The sequence below is a fragment of the Amblyraja radiata genome, chromosome 8 (genome assembly GCF_010909765.2).
Source record: "Amblyraja radiata isolate CabotCenter1 chromosome 8, sAmbRad1.1.pri, whole genome shotgun sequence".
In the NCBI taxonomy this organism is placed as follows: Eukaryota; Metazoa; Chordata; class Chondrichthyes; order Rajiformes; family Rajidae; genus Amblyraja; species Amblyraja radiata.
Window position 1 is genome coordinate 1,761,582 of NC_045963.1, and position 22,961 is coordinate 1,784,542.

Sequence of the window (22,961 nt, forward strand, 5' to 3'; positions counted from 1 at the left end):
GGCTGTTTATCGAGCGGCAGGGTCAAATTTATCATCTCCAGAATATTACCCGAGATAAATGCTTATTGATTTTGGGAAAAAAACATACCAGCAAAATAAATACGCGGCAGGGAGACTGTACCTGAGGGTCAGATCAGATCTGAGCTTTCCGGGGATACTGACACCAATATTTGAGCGTTAGGAGTGGGCACCTTGAGTTGGCTGCATCAGTAATGTACCATTTTTTTAATGGCAGATAAAATAAAATGAAATTGCAAAAGATGGGGGTAGGGGTGGGGAGAGTGATTATCATCATCATCATCATCGTTGAAAACGTCAACGGGCACGGTGTCTTACAATGCTGTGTACGACAGTGATCGCTTCTACTGTAGTGTGGATGACCGTTGGCTCACTAGGAGCTCATCCGCCCTTTGACAGGTCTTGTTTTAGGTCCTGCTGGGGGTCCACAGCCCCCCTCCTCACCTGGCAAACCAGGTGGGGGAGACGGTTTAGTCACCGACTATCCGACCATGGAGCAGGTAGCACGGGATTACATGGTACCCGTGGCGGGGAGAACTCCCCCCGACCTGACCTAAAAGAGTGATTTGGAGGTCAAATACTTAAAAGAAAAATGATTAAAAAAATCTTAAGACAATAAACCTGGGATATGAACAAACGTTTGGAGATGAATGGATATTACTAAGGCAAAGATGAATAGATTCTAGATTAGTACGGGTGCCAGAGGTTAAGGGGAAAAGGCAGGAGAATGGGGTTACGAGGGAGAGATAAATCAGCCATGATTGAATGATGGCGTAGACCTGATGGGCCAAATGGCCTAGTTCTTCTCCCATCACTTATGAATGCAGATAACATAAACCCCTAGGAACAGTAAAAATGAAACAAAGCTGTGGAATAATGCCAGATACAAATAAAGCAGGAATGATAAAAAGCAATAAAACAAAAATTATTAAATTGCCTGTATAGCAATGCCCAGGACAATTTTCAAGTTTGTGTGACAGGATAACAAGCATTGGAAATATTACATCACAATTTTTGGCCAGATGCAAGGGATCTGTACACACATGTGGGTCCTGTAAAAACACTTGGATGGGATACTGACTTCTATACTGTGCGGATACATACTATGGATTCCATTTCACTGCTACTGCTAGCAATTTTAGGATTTGTACCTATGCACAACCACAGAGTTATCAACAATGCTGACAGCTGCTTACTCATGTTTTCATAACAGGAGTCCATCAATGGTTTAGTTTCGTTGAGTTTCGAGATGCAGCCCAGAAACAGGCCAATGTTTTACATTTATACCAAGCCAATTAACCTACAAACCTGTGCGTCTTTGGAGTGTGGGAGGAAAACCGAAGATCTCGGAGAAAACCCACGCAGGTCACGGGGAGAACGTACAAACTCCGTACAGAGAAGCACCCGTAGTCAGGAGCGAACCCGGGTCTTTGGCACTGTGTGAGGCAGTAGCTCTACTGCTGTGCCGCCGTGCCACCTGGCCTCCTCTTGGATATCAGAGTGCTGGGTTGCAGCAATCTCCAAACATTTACAACACACAATCCACTTGAAACAACCAGTCCCAGGTAAGATCTGGTGCAGTGCGTTTTCCATTATTTTCAATGATGAAAAGTAACTGGAATCGATGAAGATACAGATTTTATTTTAATTGATTAAAGTGATTTGATAGATTTTAAATGCCTTAATTTCTTAATTATGTAAAACACAGCACACAGTTCAGCACAGGGACAGGCCCTCAATCAATGTCTGTGCTGAATACAATGCCAAATTAAAGTAATCTCTTCTGTCTACGTTTAATCCATGTCCCAAGCCGAGCATATTCATGTGGCAACCTAAAATCCACTATCGTATCTGCTGCACCATCACCACCACTGCAAAAAACATGTCCTGTACATCCCTATTACACCTTCCCCTCTCATCTTAATGCAATGTCCTCTATTTGACATTGCCACCCTGGGAAACAGATTCTGACCTCCTACCCTCTCAATGCCGCTCATAGTTTTATAAACTTCTATCAGGTCTTCCTTCAGCCTCCCACACTCCAAAGAAAATATAATCCAAGTTTGTCCAACCTCTCCTTATAGCTAATAACCCCCCCCCCCCCGATCCACGCAGCATCTTGGCAAACCAGCTCTGCGCCTTTTTCATAGCCTCCACATCATTCGTGTTATGGGGCGACCAAAACTCCACTCCATACTCCAAAAGCAGTCTAACCAAAGCTTTTTAAAGCTGCAACATGACTTCCTGACTCATATACACAGTGTATATGAGTGTTGAAGGCAAGCATAGCCTGCACATTCTTTACCATTCTATCTACTTATGTCTCCACCTTCAGGGAACTATTGGACATGGACCCCAAGATTCCTCTGTATATCACTGCTGTTAAGGACCATGCCATTAACAGGTAAAATGTTCCCGATGTTGGGGGAGTCTAGAACCAGGGATCACAGTTTAAGAATAAGGGGTAAGCCATTTACTACTGAGATGAGGAAAAGCTTTTTCACCCAGAGAGTTGTGAATCTGTGGAAATATCTGCCACAGAAGGCAGTGGAGGCCAATTCACTGGATGTTTTCAAGAGAGAGTTAGAAATAGCTCTTATGGAGTCAAGGGATATGGGGAGAAAGCAGGAACGGGGTACTGATTCTGGATGATCAGCCATGATCATATTGAATGGCGGTGCTGGCTCGAAGGGCCAAATGGCCTACACCTGCCCCTATTTCTATGTATATTTTCCCCTTACATTGGAACTCTCAAAGTGCAACACCTCATGCTTGCCTGCATTACACTCCATCTGCCTCCTGTCCACCCATGTCTGTATCTTATCTATATCACGCTGTATCCTTTGATAGCCTTCTTCACTGTCTGCAATGCCATCATGTTTGTGTCATCTGCACATATACTAAACAACCTATCTGCATTTCCATCCAATTAATTTATATAATGTTGTATAATATATCATATAATATCAAGTATATAATATTAAGTATATGACATATAGCATGAAGCATATAATATTATATATAATGTCAAATAATATTATAATATAATATATTAATATTATATAATATTAAGTGTGGAGCCAAAGGAGATGGGCAAAGTCCTTAAAGAATATCACTGTTTGTTTAGTTTAGTTTAGAGATACAGTGCGGAAACAGGCCCTTCGGCCCACTGAGTCCACACCAACCAGCTATCCCCGCACATTAACACTAACCTACACATACTAGGGCCAATTTACACGTACACCAAGCCAATCAACCTACAAACCCTGTACGCCTTTGGAGTGTGGGAGGAAACCAAAGATCTCGGAGAAAACCCAAGCAGGTCACGGGGAGAACGTACAAACTCCGTACAGACAGCACCAGTAGTCGGGATTGAACCCGGGTCTCCAGTGCTGCAAGCGCTGTAAGGCAGCAACTCCACCGCTGCGCCACCGTGACCGCCCACGGTTTTAACCACGGAAAAAGACGCGAGGACCAGGGGACTTGGGGCAGTCAATGGAAGTGTCTCGAGGACAGTCATTATTGTGGTCAAGGAGGTGCTGTGGGTCCTAACACCTTTGAAGGTAGACAAATCTCCCGGACCTGATCAGATATATCCAGGGGCACTGTAGAAAGCTAGAGAGTAATTGCAGGTGCCCTGGCTGAGATTTATGAGACCTCATTAAGTACAGGTCTTCTTATCGAGTCCACAACACAGGATTAGAAATTGTTCAACCATAGCTGAACACACTTCTCGACATCTGCATACAATGGCGTCTTGCGCTTCATGTGCGTGGTGGTGGAAAAATTGGTGGAAACAGGGCCGCGACGTGAACGCTCTTTCCTTGACCCCATTAGGTGAGGTGTCAGAAGCTTGGAGGGTGGCAAATGTTGTGCTGCTATTTAAAAAGATCTGCAAGGTAAACCCTGGGAACTACAGGCCAGTGAGTCTAACATCTGTGGTCAGACTGTTACTGCAAAGAAGTCTGAGGGAAAAGATATACATGGATTTAGATGGACTGGGGCTGATCAGGGATAGTCAGCAGGGTTTTGTACGTGGGAGGTCATGTCTCACGAGTCTGACTTTATCGAAGATGCACTAAAAAGGTTGAGGAGGGCAGAGGTGTAGATGTTGTGTGGATTTACACAAGGCATTTGACAAGGTCCCGCATGGTTGGCTGCACTGGGAAGTTAGAGTGCATGTGATCCAAGGAAAGCTAGTTGACAGGATAGAGAATTGGCTTCACAGAAGGAAGCAGAGGGTGATGGTGGAAGGTTGTTTTTCAGACTGGAGGCCTGTGACTAGTGGTGTGCTTCAGTGTTCTGCGCTGGGCTGGGCCCCATTGCTGTTTGGCATCTTCATCAATGGTTTGAATGAACAACCAAGGCATGGTTAGTAAGTTTGAAGATGATACTAAAATTGTAGTATTGTAGATAGTGAAGATGTTCATCAAAAATTGCAACTGCAGTTCGCTTACAGAGCCAACCGGACACAGAGGACGCAGTCTCTACAACACTCAAGCTCGCATTATCACATCTTGACCGGAAGAATACCTATGCCAGGATCCTCTTCATAGACTTCAGCTCAGCTTTTAATACAATCATCCCACAGCAGCTGGTGGAGAAGCTGAAGCTGTTGAAGGTGGACACTGGCATTTGCAACTGGGTCCTTAACTTTTTGACACAATGGCAGCAGACAGTCAGGGTGGTCAGTCGGACATCAAGAACCATCGCTGTGAGCACTGGCTCACCCCAAGGATGTGTCCTAAGCCCTCTGCTGTTCAGTCTGCTTACTCATGACTGTACTGCCAGACTCAGCAATAATTACATCAATAAGTTCGCTGACGACACAACAGTGGTGGGTCTCATCAGTGACAATAATAAGTCAGCGTACAGGATGGAGGTGGAGCTGCTTACGGAGTGGTGCAGATCTCACAATCTCACCCTCAACGTGGAAAAGACAAAGTAAATGGCGATCGACTTCAGGAGGGCTGGAAACTATCACACTCCGCTGCATATTGATGGAGCTGCTGTGGAGAGGGTCAGCAGTGTGAAGTTCTTGGGACTTCACCTGGCGGATGACCTGACCTCTACGACCAACACCACAGCAGTCATCAAAAGAGCTCAGCAGCGGCTCCACCCCCTCCGGAGTCTAAGGAAAGCAGGTCTCCCTACTGTTCATCTAAGGACCTTCTACAGGGGCACCATCGATGACCTATGGCATCACTTCCTGGTTTGGGAGCTGCAAGGCTTATGAGCAAAACCAACTTAACAGGATAGTGAAGACAGCCAGCAGGATCATTGGTGCCCCACTCCCTTTCCTGTTGGAGATCTATCAGAAGCGGAGCATCAGCAGAGCCATCTCCATTATTAAGGACCCCTATCACCCATCACACCACATCTTCTCCATTCTGCCATCTAGGAAGAGGTACAGGAGCATCAGCTGCAAAACCAGCAGGATGCTCCAAAGCTTCTTCCCACAGGCAATAAGACTGGTTAACGGACTGTGTCCCCTCCCCATATATCATACACCAACACATCTAACCTCGCCCATACTTTGACATCTAGGCACCTGTCAAAGCAAAGCCACTGTTCGGTCTGAATATCTGTTTTTATTTAAATTTTTAGGCCTATTTTAGATATGGTAATTTTAATTTTTAAAGCTATATGTATTTATTCTGTTTTTATTAACCACACTGATGGGAACTGATTGAGAAACAATTTTTTTGTTTCATCCGTGTATGTAAGTACTCAGTTAAAATTACATTAAAGTAAATACTGAATACTGAAAAAACAGGATCTTGATTGGTTGGGCAGATGGGCTGAGGAATGGTTAATGGAGTTTAATACAGAGAAATGTGAGGTGTTGCCTCTTGGGAAGTGAAAGGGCTGGACCTACAAAGTGAATGGGCAGGGCTCAGGGAAGTGGTGTAGAGCAGAGAAATCTATGATTGCAAGTACATAGTTCTTTGAAAGTAGCAAATAGGTAGGGTGGCAAGAAGGCTTTCGGCACATTGGCCTTCATCAGTCAGAGTGGGCCCATTGCTGTTTGTCATCTATGTCAATGATTTGGATGAGAATGTACGAGGCATGATTAGTAAATTTGAAAAGGACACTAAAGTGAATGGAATTGTAGCTAGTGAATATGGTTGTCAAAGTCCATGCAGAGAACCTGCCCAAGCCTCATCAGTCACCTTTGCCGCCAGCTCAAAAATCTCAATCAAGGTATAAGACATGACCTGCACAAAGCTATGTTGGCTGTCTCTATTTATGCTATCTTTCTAATACTTGTGCTATCTCTCCAATAGCTTCCTATCACTGATGTGAGGCTCACCGGTCTATAATTTCCTGGATTATCTCATCTACCCTTCTTAAACAAAGGAACACTCTCTATTCCTCTGAGACCTCTCTTGTGGAAAGAGAGGATATAAGAATTTGCGATCACTGTTCTGAAAACACTCTTCCACTGAAATCCCTGTCACCAGGACAGACTCATTTCGCAGCACCAGGTCCAGCATGATCCCTCCTCAAGTTGGACTATTTAACTTGATAGTCCAAGTGGGACTTTCGGATCTCTCTCTAGAGATGCTGCCTGTGCCGCTGAGTTACTCCAGCATTTTGTGTCCATCTTTGGACTATCCACACACTGCTTCAAGAAACTTTCTTGGATGCACCTGAAAAATCCTAGCCCATCTAATCCTCTCGCACTAAATTGGTCCTGGTCAATATAGGGAACGTTAACGTCATCCACGACAACAACCATGCTGCTTTACATCGCTCTGTAATCTGGTTGTATATCTGTTTGTCTATTTCACGATGACTAGTTCTTTTCAGAGTACTTGCACCCTTCTTATTTTTGAACTCTACCCAAATTGCCTCATTGAAGCATGGAAACATAGAAAAATAGGTGCAGGAGTAGTCCATTCGGCCCTTCAAGCCAACACCGCAATTCAATATGATAATGGCTGATCATCCAAAATCAATATCCAAAAGCCTTGAGTATATCCTTGCTGAGTGTAGCTGTGACATTCTCCCCGATTAGTCAAGCAACTCCCCAACTTTTTTTACCTCCTTGTCTATCACATCTGAAACCTTGGAACATTGAGTGGCCAGTTCTGTTCCTCTTGCGAACAAGTCACCATTGTGGCTACAACATCTGACTTCCATGAATTCTCCTTGCATTGAAATAGAAACACTTCAGCCCATCAGTCTTACCATGTTCATCAGCTTGTGATTTTAGCGGAGTTCTTCCCCCCCCCTTCCCCTTCCCCCCCTTCCCCCTCCCCCCCTTCCCCCCCCTCCCCCCCCCCCCCCCCCACCCCACCCCCACAGTTTTTAGTGGTTTCATTTATTTTCAATCATTTGGAGTGCTTTTTAATATTACTAAACGCTAAAAATATTCATTACCGTTAGCAGTGCCTTGACAACATTTAAAGCTGGTCTAACAGGGGTGGTGGTGGTAGAGGTAGTGCAGTTATGAGGCTTTTAGACAGATGCATGGATACGCAGGGATTGGAGTGATATGGACAATATGCAGGCAGACGAGATTAGTTTATCTCGGAATCATGTTCAGGCCATAATGGGTTAAAAGGCCCTGTTCCTGTGCTGTTCTATGTTCCAGCATGGAGGCATGGTTTTGCAGTTTGTCAAAATAATAGGATCAGTAAGTGATCAGTAGGTGCATAGGCAGGAACGGCACATGCTGGTTTACACCAAAGAAAGATGCAAAATGTAGGAATAGGCCATTCAACCCTTCGAGCCAGCACCGCCATTCAATGTGGTCGTGGCTGACTTCTCCCCATATCCATTGATTCCGCTAGCCCGAAGAGCTCTGTCTAATTCTTTGAATACATCCAGTGAATCAGCCTCCATTGCCTTCTGTGGCAGGGAATTCCACAAATTCACAACTCTGTGTGAAATATATTGTGTCCCTTGGTTCTGAACTCCCCCAACATGGAGAACATGTTTCCTGCATCTAACGTGTCCAATCCCTTAACAATTGTATATGTTTCTATAAGATCTCCTCTCATCCTTCTAGATTCCAGTGAATACAAGGCCAGTCGCTCCATTCTTTCATCAGATGACAGTCCCGCCATCCCGGGAATTAACCTGGTGAAACTATGCTACACTCCCTCAATAGAAAGAATGTCCATCCTCAAATTAAGAGACCAAAACTGCACACAATACCCCAGGTGTGGTCTCATCAGGGCCCTGTACAACTGCAAACACCAATCTTTGCTCTATACTCAACTCCTCTCATTATGAATCAAATCGCCCAACCTTGATCCTATCACATACTGATCACTGAAATACACAAAATGCTGGACTAACTCAGCGGAACAGGCAGCATCTCTGGAGAGAAGGAATGGGTGACATTTCGGATCGAGACTGAAACTCGACCCAAGTCTTCGGGTTTGAAGAAGGGTCTCGACCTGAAACGTCACCCATTCCTTCTCTCCAGAGATGCTGCCTGTCCCTCTGAGTTAGTCCAGCATTTTGTGTCTTTCAATGATCAGTAAGTGATCGGATCAGGGTCGGGCGATTTGATTCGTCAAAGGCCTTGCACATTCAAACATCAGGGCTGATTGGTGACCTATATTTTGCTTTCCTGTCTAATCCCCATGATCCTGATCTTGTTTAAGTGGCCAAAAATCTATCAACGTCAACCATGAATTTATTCAGAGATTGAGCAATCAGAGCCTTTGGTGCAGAGAAATGCAAAGATTCATGATAATTAAGTGAAACCTTGAAACACGCCACTCAAGACAAATACAAACAATTTATAACAAACAAAATGAAGATCATCACAAATTGGGAAAAGCGTTTATATAATACATAATGCATTCTCTTCTATTCCCTTCCATTGACTCAATGTATCCTCACGTTGCCTCGGCAAGGCCAGCAGCATAATCAAAGACGGGTCGCACCCTGTCCACTCCCTCCCTGTTCTCCCCTCTCCCATCAGGCAAAAGGTATAGAAGTGTGAAAACGCACACCTCCAGATTCAGGGACAGTTTCTTCCCAGCTGTCATCAGGCAACTGAACCATCCTACCACAACCAGTGAGCAGTGCTGAACTATCTGCTTCATCGGATTATCATTAATCAGACTTTGCTGGCTTTATCTTGCACTAAGCGTTAGTCCCTTATCATGTATCTATACACTGTAAAAGACTCAATTGGAATCATGTATTGTCTTTCTGCTGACTGGATAGCACGCAACAAAAGCTTTTTACTGTACCTCGGTACACGTGGCAATAAACTAATCTGAAGCAATTTAAGCAAAACCTTAAAAAAGATTTCATTTTCTTTTACTTTTTGCAAAGGCATTCATGTCTGAAGAAGGGTCTCGACCCGAAACGTCACCTATTCCTTCGTTCCATAAATGCTGCCTCACCCGCTGAGTTTCTCCAGCATTTATGTCTACCTTCATGTCTTATTCAACGTTACTTTTCTAACACGGAGCTTTGCTCCATATTCTCCAAAGCATAGACTGCAATTAGGCAAGAAAGCTAAAGTCTGACTGCTTTAGGAACTGATGATTAAAGCCCCATTGTTGAATAATCGATTACTTACAGCGCATCAGTCAATTGATGACTGCACCCCGACAGGCTAAAGAGCCTGAATCTACCTCTAACTCTCACAAGATAAAGCATAGTTGGCCATGTTCCCATTTAATCGGGGATGGTAGATAGAAACAGGAAACAGAAAAATAGGTGCAGCAATAGGCCATTTGGCCCTTCGAGCCAGCATCGCCATTCAAAATGCTCATGGCTGATCATCTAAAATCAGTACCCCATTCCTGCTATTTCCCCCTTATCCCAAGAGTTAAATCGAACACTCTCTTGAAAACCTGATAAATAACCTGATTGCGAAGTGGCCAGATCATTCCCATTCGTGTAGCCGAGCGCGAGAGACCCTTGTCTTCCCTCACTGATCTAGTATTCTGAAAGAGAACTAGAATTTTGAGTGCTTCTGCTAACTTATCACACACACACATCTCCTATCAGTCACTCCTTCACTGTGAAAACGATGAGGGAAAGCCGTTTGCTACTTCATTCCAAGGCCAACCTACATTTGGCACGGTGGCGTAGTGGTACAGCTACTGTCTTACAGACCCGGGTTCGATCCCGACTACGGTTGCTGTCTGAACGAAGTTTGTACGTTCTCCCCGTGACCTGCGTGGGTTTTCTCCGAGATCTTCCGATTCCTCCCACACTCCAAAGACGTCCAGGTTTGTTGGTTATTGGCTTGGTATGAATGTAAAATTGTCCCTAGTGTATGTAGGACAGTGTTAGTGTGCAAGGATCGCTGGTCAGTGTAGACTCGGTGGGCAGAAGGGCCTGTTTCCGCGCTGTATCTCTAAACTAAAAAACGGAACTAAACCAAACCTATCCTCAGGTCTTCGGTTTAGTTTCTTTTTGTAACGTGTACTGAGGTACAGTAAAAACCTTTTGTTCTTCTGCTATCCAGTCAAAGAAACAACTACATTTATACAACAAGCTGTCCACAGTGTACAGATAAAGGAAAAAGGGTAGATGAAATATCAACAAGAGGGAAGTCAACCCTAATCTCTGATCCACGTAAGCTTTTCCTTTACATGACAACATGGACCTGATTCATTAATTAAAATACGTACCTGCCTTCAAAATTTGCGAAATGAGCAGTAAATGAAGTTTTTAAATAATACAATGAAATACCAAAATATATATTCATATCTTAATCAATATGACATCCTTTAAAGCACAAAGATGATTTACTACATGTGGGTACATTCATTACATTTCACTATATTTGTTTGTTATAAAGTACATTGATAGTTTATTGACCCTTATTTCATTACCTCTTATTATGTATTATTTCTACTTTATTGTGGGAAAGTGCATATGTGGCAGTGCAATTAGACTTCTGATGCTGCAAGTACAGGCAGGGCCTCATTGCAATAGGTCTGGATATAGCAGTGTTAAGGAAATGTACTACAATGCATTCAGAGAGTATTCAGACCCCTTCACTTTTTCCACATTTTGTTACGTTACAGCCTTAATCTAAAATGGATTAAAATCTTTTTTTTTTTAAATCATTAATCTCCACACAATACCCCATAATAAAAAAGCAAAAACAGGTGTTTAGAAATTTTTGCAAAGTAATTAAAAAGAAATAACTGAAATACCACATTTACATAAGTATTCAGACCCTTTACAGTACTTTGTTGAGGCACCTTTGGCAACGATTACAGCCTCAAGTCTTCTTGGGTATGATGCTACAAGCTTGGCACGCCTGTATTTGGGTAATTTCTCCCATTCTTCTCTGCAGATCCTCTCAACCTCTGTCAGGTTGGATGGGGGAGCGTCGATGCACAGCAATTTTCAGGTCCTCCAGAGATGTTCGATTGGGTTCAAATCCAGGCTCTGGCTGGGCCACTCAAGGACATTCACAGACTTGTCACAAAGCCACTCCTGCGTTGTCTTGGCTGTGTGCTTAGGGGCGTTGTCCTGTTGGAAGGTGAACCTCTGCCCTAGTCTGAGATCCTGAATGCTCTGGAGCAGGTTTTCATCAAGGATCTCTCTGTACTTTGCTCCGTTCATCTTTCCCTCAATCCTGACTAGTTTCCCAGTTCCTGCTGCTGAAAGCTATCCCCACAGCATGATGCTGCCACCACCATGCTTCACTGTAGGTATGGTATTGGCCAGGTGATGAGCGGTGCCTGGTTTCCTCCAGACATGACAATTGGCATTCAGGCCAAAGAGATCAATCTTGGTTTCATCAGAGCAGAGCACCAGAGAAAACAACCCTTTTGGCAAACTCCAAGCGGGCTGTCATGTGCCTTTTACTGAGGAGTGCCTTCCGTCTGGTCACTCTACCATAAAGGCCTGATTGGTGGAGTGCTGCAGATATAGTTGTCCTTCTGGAAGTTTCTCCCATCTCCACAAAAGAACTCTGGAGCTCTGTCAGAGTGACCATTGGGTTCTTGGTCACCTCCCTGACCAAGGCCCTTCTCCCCCGATTGCTCAGTTTGGCCGGGGGGGCAGCTCCATATTGAGTCCTGGTAGTTCCAAAGTTCTTTCATTTAAGAATGACGGAGGCCACTGTGCTCTTCGGGACCTGCAATGCTGCAGAAATTGTTTTATACCCTTCCCCAGATCTGTGTCTCGACACAATCCTGCCTCGTAGATCTACGGCCATTTCCTTCGTCTTCCTGACGGTTTTTGCTCTGACGTGCACTGTCAACTGTGGGACCTTATATAGACAGGTGTGTGCCTTTCCAAATCATTTCAATCAATTTAATTTACCACAGGTGGACTCCAATCAAGTTGTAGAAACATCTCAAGGATAATCAATGGAAACAGGGTAAACCTAAGCTCAATTTTGAGTGTCATAGCAAAGGGTCTGAATACTTATATAAATGGGATATTTCAGTTATTTCTTTTTAATTACTTTGCAAAATTTCTAAATACCTGTTTTTGTTTCTTCATTCCAGGGTATTGTGTGTAGATTGATGATAAAAAAAAATGTTTTAATGCATTTTAGAATAAGGCTGTAAGGTAACAAAATGTGGAAAAAGTGAAGGGGTTTGAATACTTTCTGAATGCACTGTAGATACACAACCAGATTCAGGCACAGTTTCTCCCCTGTTATGAGGCAACTGAATCATCCTAACACAGCCAGAGAACTGTGCTGAACTACTATCTACCTCTTTGGTGACCCTCGGACTATCCTTGATTGTACTTTGTTGGCTTTACCTTGCACTAAACGTTATTCCCTTATCATGTGTCTATCTGTACACTGTAAATGGATCGATTGTAATCATGTATTGTCTTTCCGCTCACTAGATAGCATGCAACAAAAGTATTTTACTTTGCCTCGACAATAGTGACAATAAACTAAAGTGAACTGAACATAATTTCTGCAAGATGGTGAAAAGAAAAAAAACAAAGACAGGAAATGAGTGCAAAAGCACAATTGGACAAAAGACAGGTCCATTGGGGTGCAAGAGGTGGTCTGTGGTTGTGTGGCTCAGTCTAAAAACCTGATAGTTGTGGGAATGTAGTTGTTCACAAATGGTAGTAATTGTTTGCTCTGAGAGAAAACCCTGTTAGTTCCAACACTTCCCCCCACCAACCCTTTCCTAGTAGCTATGAAAACTACTTTGTCTCTTTATGCATGACTGACATGTCCTTATACTGTGTGAATTCCACATTATAGCCAGTCATCGCATAAAATGTTTTTATTTTATCATTCCTTTTGTATGGTTCACTCTTCCCTTTAAATCCATACCCCTAGTCCTTCAACCCAAATGGTGCAGTCCCCTACAGTCCTGTCAGGTTAGGCAGAGGTTCACCTGCACCTCCTCCAACCTCATCTACTGTATCCGTTGTTCCAGGTGTGGACTCTTATACATCAGCGAGACCAAACGCAGGCTCAGCGATCGTTTCGCTGAACACCTCCGTTCAATCTGCCTGAAACCACATGATCTCCTGGTTGCTAAACAATTTAACTCCCCCTCACTTTCCCACTCCCCCTGACCTTTCTGTCTTGGGCCTTCTCCACTGTCAGTTTTAGGCACAACGCAAATTGGAGAAAAAGCACCTCATATTTTGCCTTGGGTAGCTTACACCCCAGCGGTATGAACATTGACTTCTCTAACTTCAAGTAACCCTCTATCTCCATCCCAACCCCACCCTAGGTCTCCTGATTATGTTTTATGTTTGTTTGCTTGGCTGTCACCTTCCCCTAGCTAACAATGACCTATTCTACATTTTCCTTGAACTTTGTTCCCTTTGGTGTCTCATTTTCACACTTTACCCTTCCTTATCTCTGTGTCTCTGTTGCTGGCCCTGTTTCATTCTCTCTGGCTTTTTCTTACATCCAGTTCCCTCCTCTCTACTTTCAGTCTGAAGAAGGGTCTTGACCCGAAACGCCATACATTCCTTCTCTCCAGAGATGCTTCCTGTCCCACTGAGTTACTCCAGCATTTTGTGCCTATCTTCAATCCCTCTTTACTCTATCTAAATCCATTATAATCTTGTATATCTCTATCAAATCTGCCCTTCCAAGGAGAACATTTCCCGTTCCTCCGGGTTTTATATCCAATCGTGTTTTGAATGTTAGCTGAATCCAGATATTGGGTTTGTCCGGACGTTTAAATATGGCAGGTAAGATGTGGAGTGGCTGAAGACAGGAGAGAGGTGGGGATGAGGTGGGGAGGGAAAGCAGTGATCAGAGCAGAGTTATTATTTTGAGATAATGTCGAGGTGAAACAAAGGAATGCTCCAAAATCGAAGAGAGTCACAAAAAGCTGGAGTAACTCAGCGGGTCAGACAGCATCTCTGGAGAACTTGAAGTTAGAGAAATTAGTATTCATAACACTGGGTTGTAAGCTGCCCAAGCGAAATATGAGATGCTGCTCCTCCAATTTGCGTCTGGCCCCACTCTGACATTGGAGGAGGCTCAGGACAGAAAGGTCAGCGTGGGAATGGGAATGGGAATTAAAGTATTTGTCAACCGGAAGATCAAGTAGGCGGACAGAGCAAAAGTGTTCAGTGAAAAAATCGTCCAGTCTACATTTGGCCTCGCCGATGGATAAGAGTCCACACATTGAACAACGAATACAGTAGATGAGGTTGGAGGTGGTGCAAGTGAACCTCTGCCTAACCTGAAAGGACTGCCGGGGTCCCTGGACTGAGTCGAGGGAGGAGGTATAGGGATAGGTTCCGTATCTCCTGCGGTTGCTGGGGAAGGTACCTGGGGAGGGGGTGGTGTGGGTGGGAAGGGATGAGTTAACCAGGGAGTGGCGGAGGGAAACCGCTGAGTTATGCCCCTGTCCCACTTAGGAAACCTGAACGGAAACCTCTGGAGACTTTACGCCCCACCCAAGGTTTCCGTGCGGTTCCCGGAGGTTGCAGGTAGTTATCGGAGGTTGCAGGTAGTGGAAGCAAGTAGGGAGACTGACAAAAACAATCCGGGAACCTTAGGCGGGGCGCAAAGTCTCCAGAGGTTTCCGTTCAGGTTTCCTAAGTGGGACAGGGGCATAACTCCAGCTTTTTGTGTCTACTGCAGATGCTGGTTTAAACCGAAGGTAGACACCTACGCTCAGTTTAAACCAGCATCTGCAGTTCCTTCCCACACATTGTGATGGTATGGACGTTTCAATGTGGTAGGTGCAATGTGAGTGGCTGAGGATAGGGGCGAGGGAGAGAAGTGTTGAGAGATATTATTATTTGAGAGATAGATGGGAACGAGGAAGAAAGGTCTCGACCCGAAACGTCACCCATTCCTTTCCCCCAGAGATGTTGCCTGTCCCGCTGAGTTACTCCAGCTTTTTGTGTCCAATCTTCGGGTTGGCTTTACGTGTTTCTAGCTAACCGAATATCAGCTGACAACCATTCAGACAGGAAGTATAAAGACTATCTCACTTGGGGGGAGGCCGCTGGTGCGGGTGTAGCAACGCCCAAAATCCACCAGGGCTTTCGGGAGAAGAAAACATTGAAAGGGGATCAAAATCAAACCTTACGGTCTTTGATGCAGCACTTGAAATCCACACCGGTGACCTGGTTTCGCATTATTTTGCTTTGCGTGCATGTCAGATATCGCATTTCACGCCGCTGCCGGCAAATTCTGAAGAGGGGGTGAAGATATTTCCTGGCTCCACACAAAAGGTTTTTGTTTAGGTTTTAAGCATGAGCGAGCTGTTATCATGCAGAGGATGAGATAACACGGGAGAGGACGGCTGCTGAGATTCGGTTTCACATCTACAAAGGACTCAAGGGGGGTGGATTGGCCTGGCCCGGATAGCTCGCCTTTGTGAGAGGGCTTCGCTCAGAATGTACCCAATCTGGTCACCGTACACCCAACTCCGCAAATCCCTGCCCATCTGCTGCCACACAAGGCTGACTACCCCAAACTAAATAGAATCCATTGTGAACCGCAATTGTATAAACGCCTTTTCTAACCCACTCTGCAGTTTTCCCATCCGTCCAACTTGCAGTAAGACTGAAATTTGGTGTTTTAAACGAGAACACCCAATATTACACAAAACATTTTTCAATGCCAGACTATTTAGTTTTAAAAGATAGACTTGATTACAAGGGCGAACCTGAGATTTTTTTAAATGTTAACTCGTTTATCATTAACATACTGAGATATTAATAATCTGATTTTTTCTGAATAAACCGTGCACAATCGGGACTCCGAAGAATAAGTGTAAGGCGATGGTGGGTGGCTTTCAGTAACTACAGCACACCCGAGGGTGGTCGAATACAAGATCAGTTTTAACATTTGTTCGGCAGATCAATATTCATACCGCTGGGTTGTAAACTGACCCTATTCCATATCTCTATCGTAAATCTGTGGAATTATTTGCCACAGAAGGCTGTGGAGGCCAAGCTAATTAATATTTTTAAGGCAGAGATATATTGATTCTTGGTCAGTACGGGTGTCAGGGGCTATGGGGAGAAGGCAGGAGAATGGGGTTAGGGGGGAGAGATAGATCAGCCATAATTGAATGGTGGGGCAGACTTGATGGGCCGAATGGCCCAATTCTTTCCTATCACATGAACCTATGACCTCTAATCTCCCTCTCCCTTGACTCTCAGTCTGAAGAAGGGTCTCGACCCGGAACGTCACCCATTCCTTCTCGCCAGAGATGCTGCCTGTCCCGCTGAGTTACTCCAGCTTTTTGTGTCTATCTTCAGTTTAAACCAGCATCTGCAGTTCCTTCCTAACCTTTGTTCAAATCCAACTCACAACCTAATGCAATCTTTTGTTTTAATGAAACACTTATATTTCATATTATGTATCTTTATTTCCCACTCAATCACAGTTGCTACTTTCTTCTATGACGATCACCTCTCCTCACATTGTCTTTGTTCATTCTAACCATCCAACGCAACTTTATCCCAGTCGCAAATCACAACATACCACAGCCCAAAACCATTCCCTTTAAAACGGGGAGAAATCTGGACACAAACCTCATATTTGCTTAAGCTGGAACTCTTGCATCGAGATTTCTTGCGCAGGTAGACAGAGAAGAAGCGCCGCACTGTGAATTTCTTCACGCTGGTGTCCATTGCCCTCTCCCCACCCACCCACCCCCCACCCCAGCAAGTCTCCGGCCAGCACTCGCCCTCGCAGAATATCCAGCAGCTCGACAATCGCTCTTCAATCCGCCCCCGGGAGGAGAGGGGGGAGAGATGTCTCGGCGGTGGATGTGAACAGCAGAGGATCACATCTCTCCCAGTGCTGCGCGCAGTGCTGGGTTGAGCTGCTGTCTTCAGCACCAGGCTCCTCGTACTGCCACTGCACAGACAGCTCTGCCCCCGTCGCTTCACACCGCCACTCCTTCCCCTGCCTCTGCTCCCCAGCGCCCCGTCAGCCCCTCTAGAAACGCCTCAAGGACGGCAGAGACCAGCTGCTCTCCACACTGCATCCCGCAGCCTGGCTATGACCCTTGCGTTCCCTCTCTCTCCATCACCCCCTCCCCCCTTCCTCGTCCTCCCACCATGCTACTGTAACTGTCCTCTTGATTACATAACTCCGTGTACTTCGTTGTCACCTTCTCCTAGCGAACAATGATCTACTCTATATTTTACTTGATCTCACCCCCTTTGATGTCTCGTTTTCACACCCTTCCTTATCTCTGTGTCTCCCTCTTCCCTGACTCAGTCTCAACCCGCTCCTTCTATCCAGAGATGCTGCCTGTCCCACTGAGTTACTCCAGCATTTTGTGCCTGTCTCCTGGTTATGGCAGAGGTTCACTTGCACCTCCTCCAACCTCATCTACTGTATCCTCTGTTCCAGGTCTCTCCAAAATATCAGTGAGACCAAGCACAGGCTCGGCGATCGTTTCGCTGAATCCGCCTAAACCTACCTGATCTCCCGGTTGCTCAGGACTTTAACTCGCCCTCCCATTCTCAATCTGACCTTCCTGTCCTGGGCCTCCTCCACTGTCAGAGCACAAATTGGAGGAACAGCACCTCATATTTCACTTGGGTAGTTTACACCCCAGCGGTATGAACATTGACTTCTCTAACTTCAAGTAACCCTTGCTTTCCCTCTCTCTCCATCCCTCCCCCATCCTAGTTCTGTGACCAGTCTGACTGACCCCCTGATTCCATTTTACCTCTGTATGCTTCGCAGTCACCTTGCCCCAGCTAACAATGATCTCTTTTACGTTTTCCTTGAACTTTGGCCCCTTTGATGTCTTGTTTTCACACCTCACCCTTACTTATCTCTGTGTCTCCCTCTCCCCTGACTCTCAGTCTGAAGACCCGAAACGTCACCTACTCCTTCTCTCCAGAGATGCTGCCTGTCCCGTTGAGTTACTCCAGCATTTTGTGTCTGTCTTATGTGTTACGGCTGTTCTACTCTCCCTGTTCCTCAACATCTGGACCAAAGGAAACGCCTCCCACTCCAGCCCTGGCCAGGTCCAGCAGAACCTTCCTCAGGTTCCTCAGTAATGGTCAAAGGTGAGTAATGGACACTGTTTGATGATGAGAAAGCAAGCTGCTGGAGAGCGTGTGCCATTATTCGCACAGCATGGGTTGGGATTGACAAAGCAGCCCTGGCATTATTGTTGCAGATAGGTGAGAGCCAACCTTTGCTGGCATTAGGTCCTAACCACTTCATTACTGCAGACCTCACTACCTTCAGCCATTTCAGGTACAGGATACTGAGTTGGATGATCAGCCATGATCATATTGAATGGCGGTGCAGGCTTGAAGGGCCGAATGGCCTACTCCTGCACCTATTTTCTATGTTTCTATGTTTCACTCCTTCTGCCACAATAAAAGACCAGTTGAACTCACACAAAGCAGGCGCAGTATTCAGTTGTACATCATAAGGAGCATCTTGGAATTCCCACATGCTGCAAACCGCACAACACACTATGGTCCCGTAAGCTACCCTAACATACTTTGTTTCAAATTAAAAGAAATGTTATCCTGCTAGAAATAAATTACTTTTAAACTGAAGATAGATATGAAATGCTAGAGTAACTCAGAGGGACAGGCAGCATATTTGGAGTGAAGGAATGGGTGATGTTTCAGGTTGAGACCCTTCATAGAAACATAGAAACATAGAAAATCAGTGCAGGAGTAGACCATTTGGCCCTTCGAGCCTGCACCGCCATTCAATATGATCATGGCTGATCATCCAACTCAGTATCCTGTACCTGCCTTCTCTCCATACCCCCTGATCCCTTTTGCCACAAGGGCCACATCTAACTCCCTCTTAAATATAGCCAATGAACTGGCCTCAACTACCTTCTGTGGCAGATAATTCCACAGATTCACCACTCTGTGTGAAAAATGTTTTTCTCATCTCAGTCCTAAAAGACTTTCCCCCTTATCCTTAAACTGTGACCCCTTGTTCTGGAAACCCTTCTGGTCTCCCTTCTGGAGACCCTTCGTCAGACTAAGAGTTCTCTCAGTCTGAAGAAGAGTCTCGACCCTAAACGTCACCTATTCCTTTTCTCCAGAGATGTTGTCTGACCTGCTATGTTACTCCAGCATTTTGTGTCTATGATCAGTGTAAACCAGCCTCTGCAGTTCCTTCCAACACAAAGAGTCAGGAGATAAGGTTCCAGTTGACAATAGATCTTTAAACAAAATGCTTTCTCTATATTTGTTGTGACAAAATGCAAAAAGAACTACAAACAGAAAGAACAGTGAATAAACCAGTTTTTGTGAAACTATTTTGCGGCTTGTGATAATTGTAAGGTACAAGTTTAGGACTACACCACCTTCAGTGTGACTAGACAGTGGGATTGTTTGCAGTAAGCAACAATGTTTTCTTATATATTCTACTTTATTCAAAGTTGTGTTTTACTATCCCAGAGCAAATAGTATAATGCAACTGCAGGGTATGATCTCAGGTGAAGATAGACACAAAATGCTGGAGTAACTCAGTGGGTCAGACAGCGTCTCTGGAGAAAAGGAATAGGTGACGTTTCGGGTCGAGAACCTACTTCTCTTCAGTCTTGACCCGAAACGTCACCTATTCCTTTTTTGTCCCGCTGAGTCTTTTTGTGTCTATCCAGCTTTTTTGTGCCTATCTTCGGTTTTAAAACGGCATCTGCAGTTCCTTCCTGCACATATGAACTCAGCTCCTGTTCTGTAGCATGGCATGAGTTTATTTTCCTGATACATTTACACAATTTTCTCCCCTGGAGGACAGTGAAACTAGTCGGAGAACTAGGGTGGGGAAGGGATGGTGAGAGGGAAAGCGAGGGTTACTTGAAGTTAGAGGTCGATATTCATACCGCTGGGTTGTAAGTTGCCCAAGTGAAATATGAGGTGCTGTTCCTCCAATTTGCGCTGGGACCTTACTCTGACGGTGGAGGAGGCCCAGGACAGAAAGGTCAGTGTGGGATTATGAGATATGAGTATGGGAAATAGAGCTGTTGGCTTAAGCACAGCAAGGCCCCACTGGTAATTACGTAATAACGAGGGTAGACAAAAATGCCGGAGAAATAAACGGGTGAGGCAGCATCTACGGAGCGAAGGAAATAGGCGACGTTTTGGGGCGAGACCCTTCTTCAGACAATAGCGAGGGGTAATTTGTTGTGGTGGTGTTGGCTGAGTGATAAATATTGGGCGTCAAGGAGAACTCCTTCGTTCTTTAAAAGATTGCCATGGGATCTTTTCCATCGACTTGCGAGCACAAGCAAAGCCTCATGTTACTCAAGATTCCAGCATCTGCATTGCCTTGATTTCCCACTCTTAGTGGGAGAGTCTAGAATTAGAGGTCATAGCCTCAGAATTAAAGGACGTTCCTTTAGGAGCAATTGCTTTACAAGTACACAAGTTCACAAGTTATAGGAGTAGAATTAGGCCATTTGACCCATTGAGTCTACTCTGCCATCAATCATGGGCGCCCTTTTGGAAATGGGGGTGAGGAGGAACCTCTTTAGTCAGAGGGTAGTTAAATCAGTGGAACTCATTGCCACAGAGGGCTGTGGAGGCCATCAGTGGATATTTTTAAGGCAGAGATAATAATAATAATAATGGATGGGATTTATATAGCGCCTTTCTAATACTCAAGGCGCTTTACATCGCATTATTCATTCGCTCCTCAGTCACACTCGGTGGTGGTAAGCTACTTCTGTAGCCACAGCTGCCCTGGGGCAGACTGACGGAAGTGTGGCTGCCATTCTGCGCCTACGGCCCCTCCGACCACCACCAATCACTCACACACATTCACACACATTCACACACAGGCAAAGGTGGGTGAAGTGTCTTGCCCAAGGACACAACGACAGTATGCACTCCAAGCGGGATTCGAACCGGCTACCTTCCGGTCGCCAGCCGAACACTTAGCCCATTGCACCATCTGTCGTCCCATAGACAAATTCTTGATTACAACGGGTATCAAGGTTTATGGGGAGAAGGCAGGAAAATGGGATTAGGAAGCAGAGATCAGCCGTGATTGAAAGACGGAGTAGATTCATTGGGCCGAATGGCCTAATTTTACTCCTATAACTTGTAAACTTGTGAACGTATAAATTCCATACAGACAGCACCCATAGTTAGTATTGAACCCAGGCCTCTGGCACTACAAGGTGGTAACTCTACTGCAGCACCACTGTGCCACCCTTGTACTAGCATTGGCGAGGGTCCAGAGGAGGTCAATGAGAATTATGCTGGGGATGATTGGGTTAACGTATGATGAGTGTTTGGTGGCTATGGTCCTGGGGGGGGGGGGGGGGGGGGGGGGAGGGTATATCTCCATCTTCTCTTTCCTTATTTATTTTCTTTTCTCTTGCACTTCTTTGGTAGCTTGGTAGCTTAAGGGTCTTTTTCTCGCTTTTTCTTATTTCTCATTCTTCATTCTCTTCTTTTATACCTCTTTTTTTTCTTTTTTTTCTTTTTTTTCCGATTTTGGTTCTAACGTTAAAAATGAAGCTGTACAATAATTGTATAACTGTAATGTCGATTGCCTTATCCTTGTACAATCGCTTCTGATAAAATAAATTCAAAAAATAAAAATAAAATAAATAACTTTAAAATGATAAGTGAAATGAGCCATGAAAACTGAAATACTTTGCCTATACAGCAATGAACACAGAAAAATGTGTGAATGCAAGGCATAATTTGTGATTGATCAATTACCTTATTTATTAGAGAAATCAACAGGATGGACATAGCATTAGATAATGAAAAGTAAGTAAGTAAGTTTATTGGCCAAGTATTCACATACAAAGAATTTGACACGATGCTCCGCCCACAAGTAACAACATGACCCGTCAGTGACAATTACGAATGACTCAGAAATCACTAAATATTAATAATAATAAAACATTAATGATAAAAACACCATTGATCAAGCATGTGAACCAACAAAATACCAGATCAAAGGGAGGCTACAGATTTTTGGCTGTTGAGTAGAGCAACTACTCGTGGATAAAAACTGTTTTTATGTCTGGCTGTGGCAGCAAAATGATCAAAAGTCACTTGAATGGAACAAATTTCAAAACCATAGTTTAGAGATACAGCACGGAAACAGGCCCTTCGGCCCACGAAGTCCGCGCAGACCAGCGATCTCTGCACATTAACACTATCCTACACACACTAGGGACAATTTACATTTATACCAAGCCAATTAACCTACAAACCTGTACATCTTTGGAGTGTGGGAGGAAACCGAAGATCTCGGAGAAAACCCACGTGGTCACGGGGAGAACGTACAAACTCCGTACAGACAGCACCTGCAGTCGGGATCGAACCCAGGACCCCAACGCTACAAGCGCAGTAAGTCAGCAACTCTACCGGGTTGCACCACCGTCAATGTACGAATGCACTATAATGGTATTTAGCACATACAACTGAGAAAAAAACCCAAAAGTAATGAAATGGTCTCAGCTGCTTCGATCTGTGCAAAATACAGGTCCTCGACTACTTTTGAAATGCCTAATTATATACAGCATTGTACATAAAAACAAGCATTTGGGTCACTGGTGCACTGAATTTGC

General features: G+C 44.7%; 1 protein-coding gene across 2 annotated transcripts in view; it reads right to left on the reverse strand.

Annotated features, from left to right (window-relative positions):
- Positions 1-17,398, reverse strand: part of rps6ka2 (ribosomal protein S6 kinase A2) — a 209,631-nt gene extending 192,233 nt beyond the window's left edge. For both annotated transcript variants that reach the window (XM_033025035.1, XM_033025034.1), the window contains exon 1: positions 16,963-17,398. In XM_033025035.1, coding sequence (XP_032880926.1) covers positions 16,963-17,061 — 99 coding nt within the window. In that variant the 5' untranslated portion in view covers positions 17,062-17,398. The remainder of the gene's footprint in view (positions 1-16,962) is intronic.
- Between the last annotated feature and the right edge of the window lie 5,563 nt (positions 17,399-22,961).